Genomic DNA, 24,036 nt, shown 5'->3' with positions numbered 1-24,036 from the left:
TTGTAATTGTACAAACTAGAAAAGGAGGTACTAACCTTCTCTGTATGCTAAATCTACAACTTTAAAGAATATGGTATCTTTGATTACATCCTGGGGATCCATAGCTTGGTCATAAACCCAACTACAAAAGAAAATATACAACTATTATATTCATTATGCTATATCATGTCCTCAAGAATGGAACACAAAAGGATAATTTGGAAGTATGAACATACAAAAATGATAATAAAAGATTGATATCAATAGACAAACACAGACTTGATTATTGCACTTCTTCCTTGTTCATTGTACTGTTTATATACTGCCTAATTTAAAAGATTCCTATGTCCCAAAGAATTTCAGGCAAATAAGTACAGACACCTCCAACTTCATCTTGAATGTGCCGTATCAAAGTTTGAAGAAGACTCATCTAAGAGCATTGACCACAAATCTGTCCATGCCATTACTTCTATCGAGTTGGGCTAGTTAATATTTTCAAATATTACTTACACACTTTATAATAAAATAAAGAATTAAAATAATAGTAGGTGTCTTGACATACTATTTGCCTCTGAATACCATGGATATATTTGGTACATCTTTGGTGAGGGTTTACAAGTAGGAATCAGTAACCCAACAATATCATGTATAATCTTTCTACAAATTAATTGCTATCAGTAGATGCTTTCATCTCTGAGATTATATATATTTTTATTAAAGTACACTATCCATTATCATGTGCTATGACAATTATTAAATGAAGTTGAATTTTTCATTGAATTAAAATTCCTATTTACATATGTATAAACATTTTTTTCTTCTGTTTTTTTGCAATGAATGGCTACAAAAATAACAATTGTATATTCTTTCGCTTGGCCTTATGTTAGAGTAAAATTCCTTCTACTTCTTGTACCTTTAAAAAATAAAACCGATCTTTTATATTTCTAAAGATAGCTTTGATTTTCCATATCAATAAGTTCATCGCGTATTTGATTCTCAAGTGTCCTAAATCAAGAACAAAAAATCATTTTGTGAAATTGATGAAAGCAGACTGAGTTTCAAAGGAGACAAAACTACTCAGATTTCATCCATGATAAATCTTTTCATTCACAGCTGCAAACAAGATGAGCAAATATAAAGGACACTGAAATGAAATATTCAGTGAAACACCTCATAAATTACTGTGGCTCACCTGTTTCCTCCATTGATGTTTTGAATGGAAATAATTATCCAACAATTCATTTGTGTTTACATAGTTTTTTTTTTTTTTTAAACTTGGTCAAACAAACAAAACATCAGTAAGTCAATGTCCTGAGAAGTTACACAATCACATTTTCCAGTTTATTTATTTCAATTTTTTAACACATTGTCCAAAAATATAATGTATTTCATACCTGTCTCTGAGTGCAGCACGTGTCCAAACATACAGTCTCAGTGCCTCAAAATCAATGTTCGGATCATTCTGAAAGAAAACTAAGTCTTAGCAACTTATCTGATTCTTAATAAACATGAATTATCAATAACATAAATTAGGAATTGTTAACATTTAAATTTTTTTTTATCATTATAAGTGATTTTTTGGTTCTAATTGGTTAGGTAGTTTCAGAGGAAAAAAATTTGGAAAGAAATAACATTAAAGAGTAAGCAAGGGAACTAAGGTTATAGTGGTAATCAAAAGAATGTAATCCAGGGACAAAGACCAGACATGGAAACAGACACACACAACAAAAAACATAAAGTAACAACAATCATACATACAAAGTAACAAAAGCAAATGAGCAACTCAAGACTCCACAAAAAATTCAGAGCATGGACCAGGTGCACCGGTAGGGTAAGGGTCTTCTATTTTTCTGGAAACATCCGACGAGTTGCTCATAAAAACTCAAGTCTGGGGCAGACGAAAGAATAAAGGAAAACTATGACTTCAATCTTGTAGCAACATAACCCTGTTCCAGAAGCCTATTTGTTAGAGTTCTAGCGTGATACAAAAAGTCTGTGTAGTTTCAGCAAGCTCTGGCAAAAGGTATGAGTTGTGATATGAACACTCCATATGCAGGTGCTGAAGGGATGTTGCCACAGATGAAAGGAAAGTTGACAATTTTGAATGAAAAGTCATCACGTTTGTCGTAAAGTTTGGTCAACAGTTTTCCTCTACCATCAATTTCTAAGTGTAGGTCAAGATATGAGGCTGACTTCACTGTGTCTGTAGTATCCTTTATCTCAAGTTCTTTGGGGTAGATGCGATGTATCAAATCCCCGAAATTAGGATTGTTAAAAGATAATATGTCATGTATATAGCGGAAAATGAGATTAAAGGATCTAGCCAAACGATATTCTTTCTTTCAGATCAGATCAGCTATAAAGACAGTCTCATAAGAGTGAAGGAAAATGTCAGCAAGTAAAGGAGCAAATAGGGCAAAAACATTGAAAAAGGGCAATAACTCCAACATGGCTTAACAGATTAAAACAAATATTTGACCACAGACAAATCCCATCATGTTAAACACTTTTACCTACATCAGAATTTTGCTAATTCTAACAGTTTTGAGATATATGCAAAAAACTTCTGTCTGACCACTATGTTCTATATTTTGTAACAGTGGCCATGTTTTCAACAAATCAAAAATCCACACATCAATTCTATGCAGAATACCCTAAGGTACATTCTTATAAAATTTTGGTTCCAACTAGTCAAGTAATGTCAGAGGAGAAGATTTTTTAAAGAAAAAACTTGAAAAGAACAAAACAAAAAACAAAAATGTTGAAAAAGGGCAGTAACTCTAACATGGCTCAACAGACTAAAACGAAAATTTGACCACTGATAGATTTTATCATGCTGAACCTAATGGTTTTTGAGATATATGTGAAAAACTTCTTTCTAACCCCTTTGTTCTATTTTAAGTAACTGTGGCCATGTTTATTGACGATGCTGATGTCAATTGACGGCAATAGCTCACATGGCCTTCTGCCAGTTGAGCTAAAAATTGTTACGATAAGATATTTTATAACATTCAAATATACTACAGTGGACGAATAGAACATCCCTTTCCCCCTGGAAAAGGTGATAGAAAACACAATCAGAAATACTAGAATGAAATCAGTACTAATATACATAAATCCTCAATGATGTATTTAGTAATATCTAGCATTCTGACAAAGTCAGAAAGGTTCCAGGGAAAAGTGAATTATTAACAAAAGGCCATTTACCCACTAGAACAAAGTTGATAATGCAAAAATGTAGTTCACTAATATACATAGTTTGAGAGATTTCATGCTCACAAAATCTGATCATTTGGTAATAAACTATTATCAAAAATTAATCATCATATTTAACTGCAATGCATAATTAGAACGACTTTTTGGTCACTAAATCAAAATTCTCAAAATCTGTGATTATTTGTTAAAAATGACTTTTTACAAAAAATATTTCTCATCTTCAAATGAAAATTTCAGATGCAGTTGTCATCAACAACTAAAAGAGGTGACAACTAGAAACACAGTGAGTAATGCTTGTTTACTTAATACCACACTCCTCTATTTAATGTACCTTATGACCTCCATATTGATTTGGGTCAAAATCTATAATAGGAGGTGCACATTGGTGACATGTAATAAAGATTCTGTGAAAGTTTCATTCAATTCCATTCATTGATATAGGAAGAGTAATGAATAAGAGATGGGTCCTTCCTGTGTAACATATAAAAAAACATATAGTAGCTCTGCAGACAAGAGAGAGAGAGAGAGAGAGAGAGAGAGAGAGAGAGAGAGATGAAAAAAAATGTTCATACACATACATCAAGTGCAAGTGTTTTTGAGTTCTCATGTGAAAAGATGCGAGAAGGATGAAAGGACTATGTCCCCTTACATTTAGAGAGAGGACATAAAAAACAGATTTTTTTTTATTAAAATACACACACATATCAAGATGAATGCAGTCTCCATGATGTACCAAAGGGAGATAATTCAATTTGTTTATAGTACCATGCATTTGCCAAGATTTTTCTTTCAACAGTTGTTTTTCACCTAATGAAAACGTTGGTTGGCCTGTAAATCAGCAACTACAGGCCACCATATAAAAATGTCATAAGAATACATTGTAAGTCTAAATAAACAGTGAACAGAAAAATTAATTATAAAGTAATAAGAAATGTCAAAATATAATTTTCTGTGAACCAAAATATTTTTGTAGTGTTCCATTATGAAACACTGAGTTACGACTTGTTATATTAATGATTTACATTATTTAAGTGGTTTTTTGTTTGCAATCATCAGAGTGACTTCAAAGGACTTAAGTATTGATGTGCAGTTTTTGCAGCTAAACATTTCTATTCCTTTAAATGAACATGGAAGGTTTAGTTTCAATGTGTATGTAAAGAATACAGAGGAAAACTTATGTTTTTCATATGTTTAGGACCACCATTAAAAACATACGTTTAGGATTAACAAATTATTTCAAGAAATCATGAAAATAAAAATATACCTTCAATAAGACTAAATGTATGAAAAACTATAGTTTTCAAATAACTTAAGAAATCATTCCATATGTTTAAAAACATACGAAATCATATGCAAATTTCATATGACATGTTAAAAAAAACCCACCAATTTTTCTTATTCCTATAACTTCTCTACTATATGTCATACAATGAATTGTAGACATGAATACTGAAATTATACTAACAAGTGCCATAGTGCAGTGACTTCACAAGTGTGCAGCTCCAGTTTAATTACTGATATGTGCATTACCGGTACTAGCAAAATGTTCTTTATTTTTCACTAAAATTCTACCTTAATTTTGACAAATCTTTGAAATAAAAATAATTCTTTATGTTTGAAACAACAAGACTTACTTTAGTCAGAACTACTTTTCATGATGTCATTTTGACAGATATTTAAGATATTTCATGTGTACCTACATCATTTAAGATTATTTTAGAATAAAAAACTACTGGTTACTTGTTTTTCTATAAATCATTTGTTCATGTGCTGTGGTCCGTGAGTATGTACCCCAGTATCACATCTGGACAGAAGTATAGTACCACATCGTAGGACACCAACCCTAGTGCATCGTTGTACACAACTGATAAGATACGTAATTACTATAATGTGTATTTATATAAACTAATTACATACAATGAATTGTATCTATATCAGAGATTATTTTATGAGGAACAAAGGTAAGCAGAAATTGGCAAAATCTGAGGTAAATACATTGTCAAATAAAGAGTCCTTATGGTAAAATCTGGATTATAAAAAATTGGAAAACCGTCAAAAAGAAAAGAAAAAATCATCCCTGAGATGTAACAATGTGTATTATATCTTGACAGTAGTGTACACCAGTATTGCACCTTGACAACAGTAGTGTACACCAGTATCACATCATGACAGTAATGTGCACCAGTATTGCACCATGACAATAGTTGTGCATACCAGTATCACCTCTTGACAGTTGTTTACACCAGCATCATATCTTTGACAGTTGCATACACCAGCATCATATCTTGACAGTGTAATCAAGGGAACCAAGGTTATAGAGGTAATCAAAAGAATGTAATCCAGGGAAAAAGACCAGATACGGAAAACAGACATACACAACAAAGAACATAAAGTAACTAAAATCATACATACAAAGTAACAAAAGCAAATGAGCAACTCAAGACTCCACTAAAAACTAGGAGCATGGACCAGGTGCACCGGTAGGGTAAGCATCCTCTACTTTGAGTTGCTGATAAAGTCAAGTCCGGGGTAGACGAGGGAAGAAAGGAAAACTATGACATGTTGAACAAATCAGTTCTCATGGCACAGATGAATACGCCGTAATTATCCACAAGTTCATGATGAAAACCATAAAACTTTTGTAGTGATGACTTCTATCTTGTAGCAACATAACCCTGTTCCAAAAGCCTATTTGTTAGAGTTCTAGCATGATGCAGAAAGTCTGCATAGTTTCGGCAAGCTCTGGCATAATGTATGAGTTGTGATATGAACACTCCATACGCAGGTGCTGAAGGGATGTTGCCACAGATGAAAGGAAAGTTAACAACTTTGAATGAAAAGTCATCACGTATGTCGTAAAGTTTGGTCAATAGTTTTCCTTTTCCATCAATTTCTAAGTGTAGGTTAAGATATGAGACTGACTTCACAGTGTCTGCAGTATCCTTTATCTCAAGTTCTTTGGGGTAGATGCAATGTACAAATCCTCAAAATTAGGATTGTTTAAAGATAATATGTCACCTATATATAGCGGAAACTGAGATTAAAGGATCTAGCTAAACAATATTCTTTCTTTCGGATCAGATCAGCTATAAAGTCAGCCTCATAAGAATGAAGGAATAGGTCAGCAAGTAGAGGAGCACAATTTGTTCCTATTGGAATGCCAACCGATTGTTGAAAAAACATGTCCACCACACTGGACAAATATGTAGTCGATTAAAAATGCAAGTATTTTGTAAACATCTTCTGTATATTTGGGAGATGATTTGGAATTATTTATTACAAAGTATGAGGAATCTCTACCAAGAACTATATATTTGTACCTAGGTGAACCATCTTTTTTGGAAAAACAATGATGTATAATATTTTTAAGTCAGGATTTTAACTGAGTATGTGGAATAGAAGTATACAGTGTTGAAAAATCGTAGGTTTTAATGCTATTATATTCTGATAATAGTCTTGAACTGATGTCTCCAAAAGATCTTACGAATTTTTCAGGATCCACATTAAATTAATTCCACTACGGGAGTAACAAGTGGTAGGACTGCAAACCCTCTTTGACAGCTGTGAGTATAGAAGTTTAAAGTTTTGAAAGAGGTTTGGTGGTACATTTTGCAGATCCAGCTATTTAACTTTGTTTGTATGGATTCTTGTGGAATTTAGGAATCCAGTACATAGACGGTAAATAACAGTCATCGTCCTTGGCAGAGAGACCAAAAGAGTATAGCACTACCTCTGATAATAAACATTGGATGTAAAACGTTTGCAGACAAAAACAATATTGTTTTGGGCTTTGTCTGCTGGTACAACATATTTGTCATGTATAGTAAACAATGTTTTTGCTTTATCAGGGTCTTTGAAAACTGATGTAGCATTGGCTTATTGACCTACTAAAAACTTTCATTCGTTTCAAAATTAAAGACCTCACAGCCTTTAACCACACGGACAGAGAATCAATGTCTTCTTGTTCTCATTTTATCCATTTTCTTGCGTAGTCCTCCATGGTCTTCATCAGAACTTTAAAGTTATAATTCCTATTCTGTGGTCCACTGTACTTGGGACCTTTATAAAGGATATTACGCAGAGATTCCTTTTCGATGATGGACAATCTCCCGTAATGACGTGACCGGAAGGACCATATTTGGAGAGTGTTTGCAAGAACAGTCAGGTAACATCCTGACAGTAGAGTACACCAGTATTGCACCTTGACAATAGTTGTGTACACCAGTATCACCTCTTGACAGTAGTGTGCACCAGTATTGCACCTTGACAATAGTTGTGTATACCAGTACCACCTCTTGATAGTATTGCACCTTGACAATAGTTGTATACACCAGTATCACCTCTTGACAGTAGTGTGCACCAGTATTGCACCTTGACAATAGTTGTGTATACCAGTACCACCTCTTGACAGTAATGTGCACCAGTATTGCACCTTGACAATAGTAGTGTACACCAGTATCACCTCATAAAAGTAGTGTGCACCAGTATCATATCTTTGACAGTTGCATACACCAGCATCATATCCTGACAGTGAAGTATACTTGTGTCACATCCTGACTGTAGTGTACACCCGTATTGCACCTTGACAATAGTCGAGTACACCAGTATCACCTCTTGACAGTAGTGTACACCAGATATTGCACCTTGACAATAGTTGTGTACACCAGATATTGCACCTTGACAATAGTTGTGTACACCAGTATCACCTCATGACAGCAGTGTGCACCAGTATTGCACCTTGACAATAGTAGTATACACCAGTATCACCTCATGAAAGCAGTGTGCACCAGTAGCATATCTTTGACAGTTGCATATACCAGCATCAGATCTTGACAGTGATGTATACCAGTGTCACATCTTGACAGTTGAGTAAATCAGTATTATACAGTGTCATAGTTGTGCAGGACAGTATCCCATCTTGAAAGTTGTCTACACCAGTATCACTTCTTGACAGAGACATACAACAGTATCAAAGCTTGATAGTACTACAGAATCACATCTTGGACACCAACAGTAGTGACAATGATGTAAACAACTGACAAGATACTAATTGAAATAATGTGTATTTATATTCACACACTCCAATCAAATTCTTATACAGAAAATTTCATTGTTTTATTGAAGATGTTAGATTCATTTGTTTGTATGTGAATACATCAACAATTACAAACATCATGGAATGGCAGAGACTGAGTATATGAAATATGTTGGAAGTGTTAATTAACTTACATTTGCTAAATAAGTAACATCTATACAATAAAAGCTTATCACTTACCCTGTCTATATATTGCAGTAAATCTAAGGCTTTCTTAAAGTCAAACTCATTTGCATCAATGTTAAAGTCACTTATGTATTGCTATAAAAAGAAGAAAATTTTCATTAAACATACATGTATCTATATCTATCTATCTATCTATCTATCTATCTATCTATCTATCTATCTATCTATCTATCTATATATATATATCTATTTTTCAGACCCTTCTATATATTGTCGGGTTCTGACTGGATTCCATTAGGAATTAGGGGCCAAAAAGGGCCCACTTCTATTTTAGTTGAATGTACGTGAGGGTCTGAATATGATCTGCTGGAGCAATGCAGCATTTTTGAGTTATTGTGCAAAGTGTGAATGATGAGTGGACAGAAAGCAGTATACAATAATGTTATAGCTCATGTTAAAATGTAGGAATTCTGACTGGATAATAAGCAGGGTACATCCCACTATGTATACATCTGTAAACGTAAACATAAGACTTCTCATTTTCCTGTTGTGAGCCTCATTACAAATGGCCACTGCTTTCACACTTCAATTACAAAAAAAATATGCACTGAGTAAATATATGTCCATATTTTTGTAGGTAAATATTTTTAAAAATTATTTCTGTGGTAATTAAATTGCTGATTATTCAATTTTCTTTATGTTTATAATTTCTTATTTAAACCACTTAGAGATACTATTGGTCAATGCAGCCGCAAAGAATGTAGAGGCCTCACACAGGATATTGTTATGGAGAATTAATGAAACATGTACTTCTGTGTCAATTACTTTATGCAAAAAAAAAATTCCCCCCAAAAAATACAAAAAATGTAAAGAATAAAAAGATAAGCAAGAAAGGTGTAAGGGAAACTTCGCCCAATGTATGAGTAAAAACTTTCAATTTTATTTCCCGATTTTTTATCAAATATGAAGATGTTCACTATAATTTAATAGTTATTCCGGTGTCATATGGTATTTTGACTCCTGCAAAATACTGACCCGTTGTTTTGTTTTTGCTCCATCAATTTTGGAAATAAAGTACTAAAAAGGGAGAAAAGGGGTGTTTTCATTAGAATTGATAGGAAAAGTTTATTGTTGATTGATTTTTATGATTCAGATGTCAATCAGTTACTTTTGAAATTCTGTTGAAAAAATTTTTTACATGGTAGGCTTATCATTAACCGTTTAAAAGTCAAAAGGTACAAAAGAGGGCTCTACCCCAAAAAAAATCAGCTATTGCCATCACTTGGCATCCATTGTTGTTGTCCATCGTCGCCGTTGACAATTATACAAAACTCTTCTCCTCAGAAAATTACTTGACTAATTAGAACCAAACTTGGTATGAATATTCCTTGGGGTATCCTGCATAGAGCTGATGTGGAGATTTTTGATTCATTGAAAAACATGGCCGCTGTTACTAAAAATAGAACATAGGAGTCGGACAGTAGTTTTTCGTATATATCTCCAAAACTTTTAGGTTTAGCCAAATTCTTTCAATAGCTGAATTGATCCTTATTATTAGGACTACAAAAGTCTTCCAGGATAAAGTTGACAGACGATTCCTTGAAAGAATTATTGCCCTTGAAAGGGGAAAATGACTTTCTTTTTTTTAACCGTTTTCAGTCAATATCTTGAAAACTGTGATAGATTAAAAAAAACTTTCAATTGTTGAAATGATCCTTATGATTAGTTCTACCAAAGACTTCTTGAGTCAAAATAATGTTGGACAACTTTTTGTTAAATTTATTACTTTTGAAAGGCAAATTCTACCAAAGACTTCTTGTGTCAAAATAATGTTGGACAACTTCTTGTTAAATTTATTGTCTTTGAAAGGCAAATTCTACAAAAGACTTCTTGTGTCAAAATAATGTTGGACAACTTCTTGTTAAATTTATTGTCTTTGAAAGGCAAAATTCAACCAGATGAGTGTTTTATGCTTGTGGGAGCCTCTTGTTTATTTTGGAATAATTTTTTTTTCTTTCATTCTTTATGAAAATCCCTGGCTGTGTTCAGATATCTCAGACCATTTTCAAGTTATAAGAAGTCAAAGGGCCACACCCCCCAAAAAAATCAATTTTTTGAAGTTTTGGAAATTTCCGAATTGTTTTTTATTGGATTCCAGATGAAAATTCCTGCCTGCGCTTTTCAATTTTTGATATATCTCTTATGTTTTTTTAACTATAAGGGCCACCCCAAAAAAATCTACTTTTTAACTTTGTTCAGATTTTGATTTTTTTTTTATTGATTTCTCATTATAATCCTTGCTTGCATTTTTAAATCAGATTCCAGATATCTCTTACATTGTTCAAATAAGGGCCAAAGGGGACCATGCCCCCGAAAAACAACTATTTAAAAATTTTGGTCAGATTTAAAAGAAAATTTAGATATCAGATATCTCTTAAATTTTTATGAATTTTAAGGGGTCAATGGGACCATGCCCCAACAAATCAACTTTTCAGCTCACTCCAAAGGATTTTTGCAAATCTGGCAGTGGATAAAATTGTTCAGTATGATGGGATGGACCTATGCCAATATTTTCAGAAATATTTGTTGATGGATGTTATGAGTCCTGAAAAGAATTTTTTTCTGAATTTTACATTTTTAACTAAAAATCTTATCCTATGAAACTACTGGATGGATTGAAACAAAATTTGGCATGAATTTTCTGAACAACATCTTTAACAATCTCTGTGCGAGTGTGTTTTTGATCCTACAAAAAAAACATGGTTGCAGTACAAAAAATAGACCATTATGGTAATAGCCGAATTATGCGATTAACTCAAAAACAGCTGTGTTAAGCTCAAGTCTGTCAGGGAGTAAAATACATGGAGTTCTGTATGATGGGATGGACATATGCCGAATAAGTGGTGCACTATTGGTCCCCATGGGAATTCCAATAACTTGACAATAAATGGTTTTGCCATTATGTATGAAAATATTGTCTAACAGGAATTCAAGTGCTGTAAGCATTTCAAAAGAAGTAGTTTTCGTTACTAAAAAAGATCTAAAAGTATTGGAACAAATATACTTATGACTTTATGTGGAAGTGTAGTGTATAAAGTTGTAAAATAAAAACTTTGAAAAATTGTTAACGACACAAAAACGAAGAACAACAGATGATGAAGATGGATGCCAAGAGAAAGCAATAGCTATTAAGGTCTTTTAGGACAGGTTAGCTAAAAATGTCAACTTCTCAGTAAGGGGTCAAAGATGTTAGAAACTGTATTACAAAAAATAGAAGCGCATATGAAAGTTACCCAGTGGAGATATCAATACTTAGATGTTTTGATCTCTGATGGGATAAATTACCCCCCCCCACCCACCCCCGTTATGATATTTTAATCCCCCTGGTGCGATAAATTAACCCCACTGCTGCGATATTTTAACCCCTTGATGTGATAAATTAACCCCTCTGTTATGATAATTTAACCCCCTGCTGTGATATTTTAACCCCACCTGTTGCAATCAATTAACCCCCCTGTTATGATATTTTAACTCCCTGCTGTGATATTTTAACCCCACCTGTTACAATCAATTACTCCTCCCCTTATGATATTTTAACCCCCCTGCTGCAATAAATTAAACCCCTAGATTAAATAAAATCTGCTTGTTGTAAATTTTGTAAAGATCAATCAACTAATCTCCAAGTTGTTGCAGCAAAACTAAATATCCATGGACACCTATGATGATAGGGCTATAACATTACATGACCACAAATATTTTGATGTCCTCTATAAATCAGACGTTTTCCTGCAATAGTTTTTAACTTTCATACAGGATAGCTGTTCTTATTTAGTAACAAAATAAGGTTGGAAAAACAGACACAAATTATTTCATAACATTCCTAAACTGTTGAGAAATTTAATATTACTATAGAAGTGTCATTTCATATTTATCATTTTAAAAAGCATCTTCTAGATTTGAAAAGAAGTTTGCAAAAATGTTTACAAAAATAAAATAAAAACTAATGTTTTGACAACACTGTATAATTCTGTGTTAGAAAAATGTCAAGATGATTAACAAAGCTAATTAGAAAGTACTTTTAGGTAAGCTATCATCTGAAATATAACAACCTTTCTTGAATGATGTCATAAATAATAAAAATACATTTGTTTTTTAAATAGCACAATAAGCATTTGCGTTTATGCATATGAAATTTAAACAAGCTGCTTCATTAATATATAAAAACCCAGGAGAAGAATATATTAACTTCTTGTTGATTATTTAAGAATTCAATGTTTCATTTTTTATGTTTCATCAAAAGTGTTGACCAATGCACATTTTCAATGAAGCATGATATCCAAATATGAGTGACTGGCCAACACTTTTGTATGCCAATGAAACATTTGGCCAGGTGAGCTAAAAAGGGAATCTCATATCAAAGGGAATAGCATTGGACAAGAGAAGAAACACAAACTATCAACCCAGACAAAAAGAAAATCAAATTATCTTGTGAATATATGTTAAAAATCTTGAACTTTGTAGGGAAGAACTGATAAGTTCAAGACTAAAATAATTAAAGACAAATAATAAATGTGTTCATGTAATTATAAATAGTGTGATTAAACATTCATACCAAATTGGCAGACAATTCTAAGAAACTATCCAATCTTTAATAAGTCTTGCTCAAGAACACTAATTTGTAGTCTTCGCAAACCACAGAAAAAAGACATTTTCTGTTGTTCAGGTACAACCCTTTTTTTAATTTGAAAATGGCCCCACGTTGTCAATTTCCCCAGTAAATGGATGTGTGATCACCTTTGTAGCTGGTAGAGCCTCCCTTTCCTTCTTTTTATCACATTTAGTTTGCATTTTAATTATATTTAGTTTATTAAGAGATCATTTTGCCAAGTAATTTTATGAACATAATGAAAGTGCTTGTTTCTAACCCTCTTACATCCCCTAATTCCTAAATAGTTCAATTCACACTGTCCAAAATCAATTCCAGTCTTCCCTTTGTGGTTTTGCACCTTGAGATACAATATCAAAAGAGATCTGTTCATACATAGCCAAGTTCTTATCTGGTATTAATAAACATGCTTGTTTCTTGCCACTTTCGTCAATTAATTCCTAAATATTTCAAGTCACAACCCCCAAAATCAATCCCAGCCTTTCATTAGTAGTATTGCACCTAGTGGTCAAAGGAATCCAGTCACTTTAACATCTAATACAACTTCTTAAAACAGCATTCATTTCATGGACCTCCAGATTAATTTCAATGATTAATGAATGTTAAATTTAACATTGAAATGATTCATGGATGTTCTGCTTAATGTTTATTTGACCAAAGGTAACAAGAGGTGTCTATGGGAGACAAGCAAGCTATTACAACTGACCTAATGTAGATACTATATTTGTTTATATTCTTCTAATCATTATGGTTCAGTGTTTAGTATTAGCAAATATCGTTATATAGACCACAGAGCAATGAATCTGGGAGTTATACATAACAATCATGTTAAAAAGCCAAGATCACTGGATACAGGAGTTATACATAATGAACATGTTGAAAAGCCTACAGCCTTAGATACAGGAGTTATACATAATGAACATGTTGAAAAGCCTACAGCCTTAGATACAGGAGTTATACATAATGAGAATTTTAGAAAAGTCTAGATCTGATATACATATAACATATACAATATAAGAACTAATTAAGAAGAGAAATTGAATATCTAACAAACTGAAAGGTAATAAATCAGAGAAGGATTTACCTCTATAATTTGTTCTGGTGGTAAAACTGCCATATTTCCTTCTTCCATTCCTAAATGCTGAAACCAAAAGAAACAATAGTCAAGAGTAAATCAAATTGAAAGACAAGATAACAAATACAAAAATATTGTATAATGGTGGAGAATATTGTTCAGCATTTCTTTCAAAGAATAGTAGATTATAGACATACTTATTTGTTTATAAATCTTTCCTACAAACAAATACATTAAGTCAGTAGTCATGGTTCTGTTACTCCTAAAAATCAACTTTTAGTCGTGTGACTTTAACCCGCAATCTACTGTACTAAAAATCTATATGAGCTTTCCTATAACTCAAAATTCCATATGTGCAAGTTAAAACTAGAAATACTGTGAGTAAGCTCACAAAGAGAAAACCGACTGGTACAAATGGACTCATATGTAAAACCTTTAATTTGGATTTGTCTCCCTTCAGAGTCATCCAACAGTAATTATATTCCTTCATGATTATCTACATATAAAATTACATCAAAGTTTCTTGAGCAGTTTAAGAGGAGCTGTGCTTACATGGTTTGAGAATATAAAGCCTTTAATAGAGAATATCTCCATTTGGAGTCCTCTGACAAAGACTCTGTTTCTTCATGCACATCTATATGATACCCAACCATCCTATAAAATTACTGAAAAAATCCCTAGTATGTTAAAACATAAAATTCTTCATTTGGATTACCTTCCTTTGGGGTCCTCCAGCAGTAACCAAGTTCCTTTGTGCACATCTACATATGATATCCAACCTTCTTATAAAATAACATCAAAATTCTTTCAGCCATTTAGGAGGAGTTGCACTTACAAGTTTTAACATATAAAACCCTTAATTTGAATTATTTCCCTCTGGAGTCCTCTGACAGTAATTATGCACTTTCATGTAGATCTACATTAATGACCATCCTTCCTATACAATTTCATCATAATTCCTCGAGAGTTTAGGAGTTGTGCTTAGGTTTTAACATGTAAAACTTTTAATTTGGATCATCTCCTTTTGAGTCCACCAACAGTATTTTTTATTCCTTCGTGCATATTTATGATATGCAACCTTTTCATAAAATTTCATCAAAATCCCTTGAGGGGTTTTGGAGGTGTTGCACTTACAATGTAAGGTTGTAGCATGTAAAATCCATAATTTGGAAAATATCCCTTAGGAGACCTCCGACAGTAATAATGTTCCTTCATGCAAATCTACCTATCAAACCAAATCTTCCTATAATATTTCATCAAAATCCCTTGAGCAGTTTAGGAGAAATTGCGCTTACAATGTTTTAACATGTAAAACCTTTAATTATGATTTTCTCTCTTTCGAGTCTGCCGAGAGTATCTGTATACCTTCATGCACATCACCATATGATACCCAATCTTCCTAAATAATTTACTCAAAATCCCTTGAGCAGTTTAGGAGGAGTTGCGCTTACAGGGAATGTGGACACAGATGCACAGACAGGGTGATTCCTATATAACCCCACAAACTTTGTTTGCAGGGGTATAATAAAGGCAATGATGGAAAACCTAAGTTGAAACTGAATGATACAGAATGAGGGATGGAGCTTTAAAGGTGTCAGACAACTCCTTGTTAAAAATATTGCCCTTGAAAGCAGAAGGTTTTTAGTAGTTTTCAGCCATTATCATGAAAAGTGTAATAGATAAAAACTGAAGGTATTGAATTTCATGTTTTTAAACAGTTTTAGGACCTTATATAAAGTAATACTTCCACAGTACAGTGAATCTTGCCTTAACAGAACTCTAAATAAACTGGAAACCTGTATAAACCTGACTTTTTCTGAAGTCCCTTTATGTCTGTTTCAGTGCATTTTGACGTAGTATTAACTGAATACCTACCTAAACCAAACAAAGTGATCAGTCTGAAAGAAAACTGAACCCTAGCCTAAACCAAACAAAACATTCAGTCTGAAAGGATTTGGAATCAGACAGGTGTTATTGTATTTGATAAAATTACATCTAACGGTACATGAACCTCAAACTGCTCATTGAAACATTGAGATCATCAAACCAAAACAAACCCTTTAGTCAATAATTAGCACATTTTATCACTACTTTTACTGATATTACACCTCTTTTACATAAAGCCCTATAAAAATCATTATGGAAAAAATGGTCAAAAACATTGGGCTTCCTGACAAAACAAACTATTTTACTAATTTAAAATTACTTCCAAACAGAATTTGAATTTTATTTTTTGATATTTTTTCTAAAAGTCTGCCCAGCAACATTAGGCTCGCTCACCATAACCATCTGTTTTAAGCAAATAAAGATGTAATATGATAATATGACAATTTGTGCTGCATATTTTTTTTTTAACTTTTAACATAATATTTCACATTAATCTCAAAAGTCTCCTTGTAAAAGCAAAAGGCTCTTAGGAGCCTGAATCGTTCACCAGGTTAAATTTTGTCTTTCAAGGACAATAACTTTAACAAGGAGTTGTCCAAAATTTTGACTAAAGAAGACTTTAGAAGAACTTATCATAAGGATCATTTCAGCAACTGCAATTTTCTTTCTATTATAGTTTTCAAGATATTGGCTGAAAACTGTAAAAAAAAAGTCATTATTTATATCTTTCAAGGACAATAACTTTTACAAGGAGTGGTCTGAAAAATTTGATTCCTGGAGACTTTTCTAGGCCTTATAATAAGGATCATTTTAGCAACTGAAAGAATTTGGCTAAACCTAACAGTTTTGGAGATATATTTGAAAAACTACTGTCTGACCCCTATGTTCTATTTTAAGTAACAGCGGCCATGTTTTTCTATGGATCTGAAATCCTCATGCCAGCTCTATGCAGAATACCCTGTGGAACATTCATACCAAGTTTGGTTCCAATTGGTCAAGTAGTGTCAGGAGAAGATTTTTGAAAGTAATAACATTAAAAATAGCTAAAAAAAACATTGAAAAAGGTCAATAGCTCATAAATGGCTCAACAAGTTAAAATGAAAATTTACAAACAGATAGATGTCATCATGCTGAACGATTTAATCCCTGTCAGAATTTGGCTAAACCTAACGGTTTTGGCAATACAAGCAAAAAACTTCTGGCTAACCCCTATATTCAACAGCGGCTATGTTTCTCAATGGATCAAAAATCCCCAAATCCTGTTCTATGCAAGATACCTCAAGGAACATTCATACCAAGTTTGGTTCCATTTGGTTTAGTAGTGTCAAAGGTGAATAGTTTTGAAAAATTGTTAATGACGATGACAACGGACGCCAAAATCTAAATAGGAGGTGCAATATGAAAAAAGATTCTGTGGAAGTTTTATGAATTTCCAATTATTTGTGTAGGAGGATGAATGGATAAGAGATGGGTACCCCAGTGTGTAATTGATGGAAGGACTGACACACCTATTACTAAATACCCCCTCTCAAAGTAGGGTGTATAATAAGATAACATAGATTAAACAGAAGTATATTATTAGAATACCTCAATGACTCTGGGAGGTAACTGTTCTTGATGTGTAATCAAATCTTGTTCTCTGTTGATATCTGTAAAGATACAAACACTACATATAGAGTGTATTCCCTAAAATAAAAATATTCACAGCACCATACTAGCCAGGTTATGTTTGAAAAGTTTGAAAATCTGTCAAGTAAAACACATACTGTGATAGTACTTTTGTTCTTTTGGGGTACCAATTTTTGTGGTTTTCATTGTTAGGCCAAACCATGAAATTTGGTTCCAAACAAAAAGGAGAATCCCATTTATGTGTATCCTGAAAACCTCAAGACCAAGAACTTGTGTTTCTACCCTTATCCAACAAAATTTAGTATCCACGAAAAAAATTACTTTCACAGTAGTATTGTGAAGCTTCTTTCCTTATGTAGCAGAGGATAGATATTACATTGCGAATGTTTCAGTTTACTAATTTAGCACTTTAGCACAAAAAAAGCAGTGGCAAATTTTTTCTTTCATAAATATTGTATTTTTTGTTACTGACAATGACTTATTCATGAATTGCATTGATTGGTAAAACTGTGAATAAAAATGTGACACAAATGTTTCAGTTTACATCATCAAACATCCCTAACACCATAACATCATCAGCAAAATATGATACTGAAATAAAGGAGCAGGTTGAGAAGAAAATTAATATATTTTATGACTTGAATGTTACTATAAGTTTATTTAATATTTTTTCAACGAGAGTGAGTTTCTCATGCTTACCTTGTCGAGCGGCTTTGCAGCTTTTGTTAACTATGATGGTCGGATTTAAAATTTGTGGAATAATTTTGGGATTTATTCATTCTAATCGGGTAAGTTACTAAATTTAATCATTTTCCATTATAGACTAGACAATATTGCCACAAATTAGCCATTACTTCATATGCAGTAAACAAAGAGATGGTTATTTGGATCGTCAAATATTCCTACGCAGTTGCTTGTATGTCATGCGAGGACATACCAGCGATGATTTTCATTCTCACTCGACTGGCATAAGATTGAAAATTATCGTATAGCCAGATCAAAGGGATTTTAAACAAAATAGCGATAAACACTATTATCTAATGTGAAAATAGTGAAGTAACTAACCAGTTATATGTTGCTCTATGCTGATTTCTTGATTAGGATCATCAGCTGCTAATCCTGCAAGTTTACTCAGACTCAGTAAAGTCTAAAAAAAAATAATAACAGAAAAATATATTATTTCTACAAGATTTCAGTAATCAAAATACAACAAAATTTCTGTAATCAAATCTTTAAAGATACAGGAACTCAGAGTAAACAATTTTAATATATGTGCCACAAAAAGTGGTCATTTTCTTTCTCTCTATTCAATCTCTTTGTTGCATGATACACGAAAAGTAAGATAAAGTTGTTAAATAAAATATTGATTGAAGTTAACACATAACACATTCCATGCAATGGTAAAATCATTGTGTTTTTCAGCACTAGTGATGTATATTTTAGTTATTGACTCCTACAATTACCTTCTTCTTTGCCAAACTACCCATTTCTAATTTAGCTAGATCTAATAGTGTGTTGTGAGCCTGAAATAAGATCACAAATAGTATTTAACTTAGAAATGATATAGAGATTCCTCAACTTTACATCTGTAATAGGGAAAAGACGTTTAAGGTAATCAAAATCATTTAAATTTCCTTCAGTTAACTTTTAAGTCACATGACATCCTTACATTATATGAGTAAACAGTTTTAACTGAAAGAACCTTAGTGAGCATGATCACAAACCAAACACCCCACATACTTGACACAGATCTTGTGTATTACTGGTCTCTCAAATTTCGGAATGGAATTGCTAATCTGGGTGATCTGAAACCCTGCCTAATAAGCTCTATTTTATTATTCTTCCGGCAAGATGTCATTTGCTTGCTAAGTTGCAAATCTACAGGGATGAATAGATTTTATCTATTGCTAGTTTACACTTGAGCATGAGGCTTCTGGGAGCCTGAATCGCTCACCTGGGATAATTTTTGCCTTTCAAGAGCAATAACTTTAACAAGGAGTTGTCCGACAATAATGACTCAAAAGAAGACTTCAGAAGAACTTATCATAAGGATTATTTCAGAAACTGAATTTTCTTTCTATCTATCATAATTTTCAAGATATTGGTTGAAAACTGTAAAAAAAACCCGTCATTTTTCACCTTTCAAGGGCAATAACTCTAACAAAGAAATGTCAGACAACTGCCATCTTATGGTGATTTTTGTAGGCCTTATAATAAGACTCATTTCACTAATAAAAAGAATTTGGTTAAACCTAACAGTTTTGGAGACATATTTGAAAAACTACTGTCTGACCCCTATGTTCTATTTTAAGTAACAGCGGCATGTTTTTCAACAGATCAATAATCTCTACATTAGTTCTATGCAGAATACCCTATGGAACATCCATACCAAGTTTGGTTCCAATTGTTTAAGTAGTGTCAGAGGAGAGATTTCTGAAAGTAATATCATTAAAAATAGCCAAAAAACATTGAAAAAGGGCAATAACTCAAATATGGCTTAACAATTTAAGTTGAAAATTTAACTTAAGATAGATCTCATCATGCTGAACACTTTTATCCATGTCAGATTTTGGCTAAACCTAACGGCTTTGGCGATACATGCAAAAAACTTCTGGCTAACCCCTATATTCTATTTTTAGTAACAGCTGCCATGTTTCTCAATAGATCAAAAATCCCCAAAACCTGTCCTATGCAAGATACCCCAAGGAACATTCATACCAAGTTTGGTTAACTTTGGTATACAGTTCTATGCAGAATACCCTAAGGAACATTCATACCAACTTTGGTTCAAATTGGTCAAATAGTTTAAGAGGAGAAGAGTTTTGAAAAATTGTTAATGACAACAGATGACGACGAAAGACGCCACATGAGCTAAAAATTAGGGAAATCAAGATTTCTGAAAATAGTCACATATATCCATCAAGTGGCTTAAGAAGAGTTGCACTTACAAGGCCTTTGTGGATTGTTATGGTGAATCCATCTGCACCAGGAAAACTGATTTGTTCAACATGCCATAGTTTTCCTTTCCTCTTTTTGTCTACCCTGGACTTGACTTTTTATGAACAAGTTGGAGGGTATTTCTAGAAATGCAGAGGGCGCTTACCTTACCAGTGCACCTGGTCCATGCCCCCAGTTTTTAGTGGAGTCCGAGTTGCCCATTTACTTTTGTTACTTTGCACTTTGTTACCCTTTCACATAAACAAATCTTTCTTGCAAATCCTTACAATCTCCAAAAATTACAATATTTGTTAAACTTTACAAATCGTTGTGAATTAAGCTACTTTTACAAGTGATTTACAATTGGTTAGGTCTGAAGACTGAACTATCACTTAACAATTTCCTAAGAATAGATGCGATACATTTATGATAACAGTTCATGATTCATTGTACTTAAACATAAACAATTTATTAATACAAAAGATATTGTTTAGAAAAATTAGAAATTATTCATAAATCAATCATAAATAAATTGTGAAAATTAGCAAACCAAACAGTTCTTGCAATTGCTTTCCAAGCTCTTGGGATCAATTAATGATGCACTATAATTGGTTAAGAGTAGTTTGTGAGCTCGTTATGAATAAAATAATCAAAAAAGATTTGTGGACATTCTTGTAAAAAAATTTGATGTGTCAAAAGAAATTCTTCTCCTTTTGCAAATGGATACTAATGCCTGCGAATGTCTACAAGTTGTTAAAAGTTATTTACAAATGCTGATGAGTTAAATATGAATACTTACGAATGACTTCTAATTGTTCATTCTTAAAGATTCGTGTATGGGAAGGAGGAATAATTACAGGCTTGTGACTTACATCTTCAAAATTATCAGTGTGTATATCATGTAACCAGCTAAGATATCTATTATCATCTGTCTGTAAAAACTTCCTCAATTCAACATGCTGAGAAACAGGCAAGGACATTAATTTTCCTCGTTTTCCTACAAAACAACAATGAAAGTCTTTAAAGGTATAGGAGTAGTCATTACTAAAAAAACTATCTGTAGAGACCATTGCTGTCAACACTTTCCATCATTTTCAAAAAATCTGAGTTACATAAAAAGTTCTAAAAAATTCATTTGTTGAAATATTTTAACTTTTCTACTACAGATCCTGCAGTAAATACAAATGCTAGGAAATATTTTCAGAACTTTATCTCAGCAAAAAAAAATCATAATATACCCCACTTGCACAGGAAGTTGATATTAGAGAGCACCTAAAACTGCTTACAACATATGCCCCATCTACATGAAGCCTCAAACCAAATTTGAAATCAATCCATTAATTGGGAGCCCAAATCTCTGTGACAACAAAAGGCACAAATTTCAGTTTTACATGTTTTTTATTCTTTATTGCTTGCTTAAGTAATGGAAGAGCTATTTGAAAATTCAGGTCCATAACTGAGTCATGTGATATCAAAACATTTAAATACCTATAGATGTCAATTGACCATCACAAAACATGCTTTCTAATCTTGTATTGACATAAAATTATTTGAAGTGACCTAGCTCTGTTATGTAGCCTACCCACCACATGGATTTTTTTTATATTTACACCAGATATTCAATTAGCTTTTCAACATTCAAACAGACAAAATTACAGTAAACTATCTTATATTAAACTGCATTAAACCTAATGGGAATTTCTTAAGACTGTTGAGATAAAATTCTGAAAATATTTCTCATAGTTTGTATGCACTACAGAAAAACAAATGCAATTAAAAAAAGCAGATTTATTTTGTAGGATGAATTAATAAGAATTTATTTTTGAAGATATATAAAACTCAAACAGACTGTAGTTTTAGAAGAGTTTAGATTAAAAAATACTGGTCAATATTTAATTATGATAGTCGCTAGTTGACATCTTAATACACCCATTTATCACTTATGTCAGATTTGGTTTAAATAGGTTACTGTATGCAGTTTTTATGTAGTTGAACAACAGTTTGAAATCAGAAAAAAGTAATGTGGAACCTTTATTTGATGTTGCATCCAAAATATTTTGTGGATGTTAGTAGTACCAGTAGTTGCTGAAGTGTCTCCAAAAAATGTTGCCCATATTATAAATAATTAAAAGTTTATATACAATGGAAGACAACAAATGTAATATTAAGGCATGAACAAGGGCCGTTTGAGCTAATAAAGACTATTAAATGAAAAGAAGCACAGACCCAGAATATACATGTAAATAACAAAAAAAAATTAATATACATGTTCTCTAAAGTATACCTATTCCCTAAATAATTATGATAATAAGGGGGAAAACTGAGAGTTTTATTGTGCTCTAGCAAACAGTGTGCTTTATGGTGCTCTAGCAAACAAAGTGCTTTATGGTGCTCTAGCAAACAGTGTGCTTTATGGTGCTCTAGCAAACAGTGCTTTATGATGCTCTAGCAAACAAAGTGCTTTATGGTGCTCTAGCAAACAGAGTGCTTTACTGGGATCTAGCAAACAAAGTGCATTATGGTGCTTTAGTAAACTGCTTGTTTTATGGTGCTCTAGCAAACAAAGTGCTTTATGATGCTCTAGCAAACAAAGTGCTGTATTGTGCTCTAGCAAGAATGCTTTATTTTGCAGTAACAATCAGAGTGCTTTATAGTGCTCTAGCAAATTATGCATACCTTTCTTTAAATACCAAGCATACAAAAAATCAGCAAAACCCTGAAAAATGGAAACATCTTCGTAAAATATAAATATGTCCATAGTACTTTCATTAATGAAATTGATGCATAAGGTCTGTTTACTCCCCTTTGTTTGAACTCTATAAAAAAACTAATAACAGAATTAACAAGGGATCTGTGATCTACTTCTCACTGAGTATACTGATATTGAGCAAAATTTTTTTTAAACAAGATATATAATAACCACAAAACAAATATTTACAGTATAATGAAAAGATTATATTTTTTCTCAAGTCTTCATAACTTAAGTGTCAATTACCTTGTCGGAGAACTGTGTGAGGTATCTCTCTATTCTATCAGAATTATCTGTGTCATCGCAGAGTTGTACTAAGATCTCAAAATCAAAATATTTCTCTGCTAATGCAGCTGCCATCTCATATTTCTGGTACTCCACTTAAATAAATAAACAATGGCACTAAAGCACATAAAATGCCCATCCCTTTTCGTTATTGTGCTCTAAGTCCCATAACTCTGAGAAAAAAAAGAAATATTTGCCCAAACATTCATGGAGTATACCCTGCTCTACTTAACAGGACTCTGCATTAGTCCTCCAACAGAGGTAGACTACCCACAGATCTAATATTAATTAACACAAAATAGGACACATAGATTAAGTTGCATTCTAAATTTCAAGTAGGTATTTATTGATGTTGATCCTCACTATAAATGTTTGAAAATACATTTAATTGT

The 24,036-nt window shown here is 32.6% G+C and overlaps 1 protein-coding gene across 2 annotated transcripts in view; it reads right to left on the bottom strand.

Annotated features, from left to right (window-relative positions):
- Nucleotides 1-24,036, bottom strand: part of LOC148624166 (nuclear pore complex protein Nup133-like) — a 68,870-nt gene that overhangs the window by 15,576 nt on the left and 29,258 nt on the right. The window contains exons 24-34 of one of the 2 annotated variants that reach the window (XR_015919635.1): nucleotides 23,606-23,739; nucleotides 23,287-23,326; nucleotides 21,483-21,607; nucleotides 19,137-19,196; nucleotides 18,739-18,820; nucleotides 17,632-17,693; nucleotides 14,167-14,223; nucleotides 8,471-8,551; nucleotides 4,936-5,059; nucleotides 1,374-1,441; nucleotides 81-121 (exon numbers count right to left, since the gene is read on the bottom strand). Coding sequence is in view for 1 of the 2 variants with exons in the window: in XM_088566714.1 (XP_088422840.1) it covers nucleotides 36-121; nucleotides 1,374-1,441; nucleotides 8,471-8,551; nucleotides 14,167-14,223; nucleotides 17,632-17,693; nucleotides 18,739-18,820; nucleotides 19,137-19,196; nucleotides 21,483-21,607; nucleotides 23,287-23,326; nucleotides 23,606-23,739 (795 nt within the window). In the remaining variant the exon portion in view is untranslated. Of the gene's footprint in view, nucleotides 1-35; nucleotides 122-1,373; nucleotides 1,442-4,935; nucleotides 5,060-8,470; nucleotides 8,552-14,166; nucleotides 14,224-17,631; nucleotides 17,694-18,738; nucleotides 18,821-19,136; nucleotides 19,197-21,482; nucleotides 21,608-23,286; nucleotides 23,327-23,605; nucleotides 23,740-24,036 lie in introns of those variants that run through there. The other variant, XM_088566714.1, reaches the window with a different exon arrangement.

The sequence above is a fragment of the Perna viridis genome, chromosome 2, assembly GCF_037379345.1.
Source record: "Perna viridis isolate PV_CMFRI_1.1 ecotype Kerala chromosome 2, ASM3737934v1, whole genome shotgun sequence".
Taxonomy (NCBI): domain Eukaryota; kingdom Metazoa; phylum Mollusca; class Bivalvia; order Mytilida; family Mytilidae; genus Perna; species Perna viridis.
This window is presented reverse-complemented; position numbering and strand designations above follow the sequence as displayed.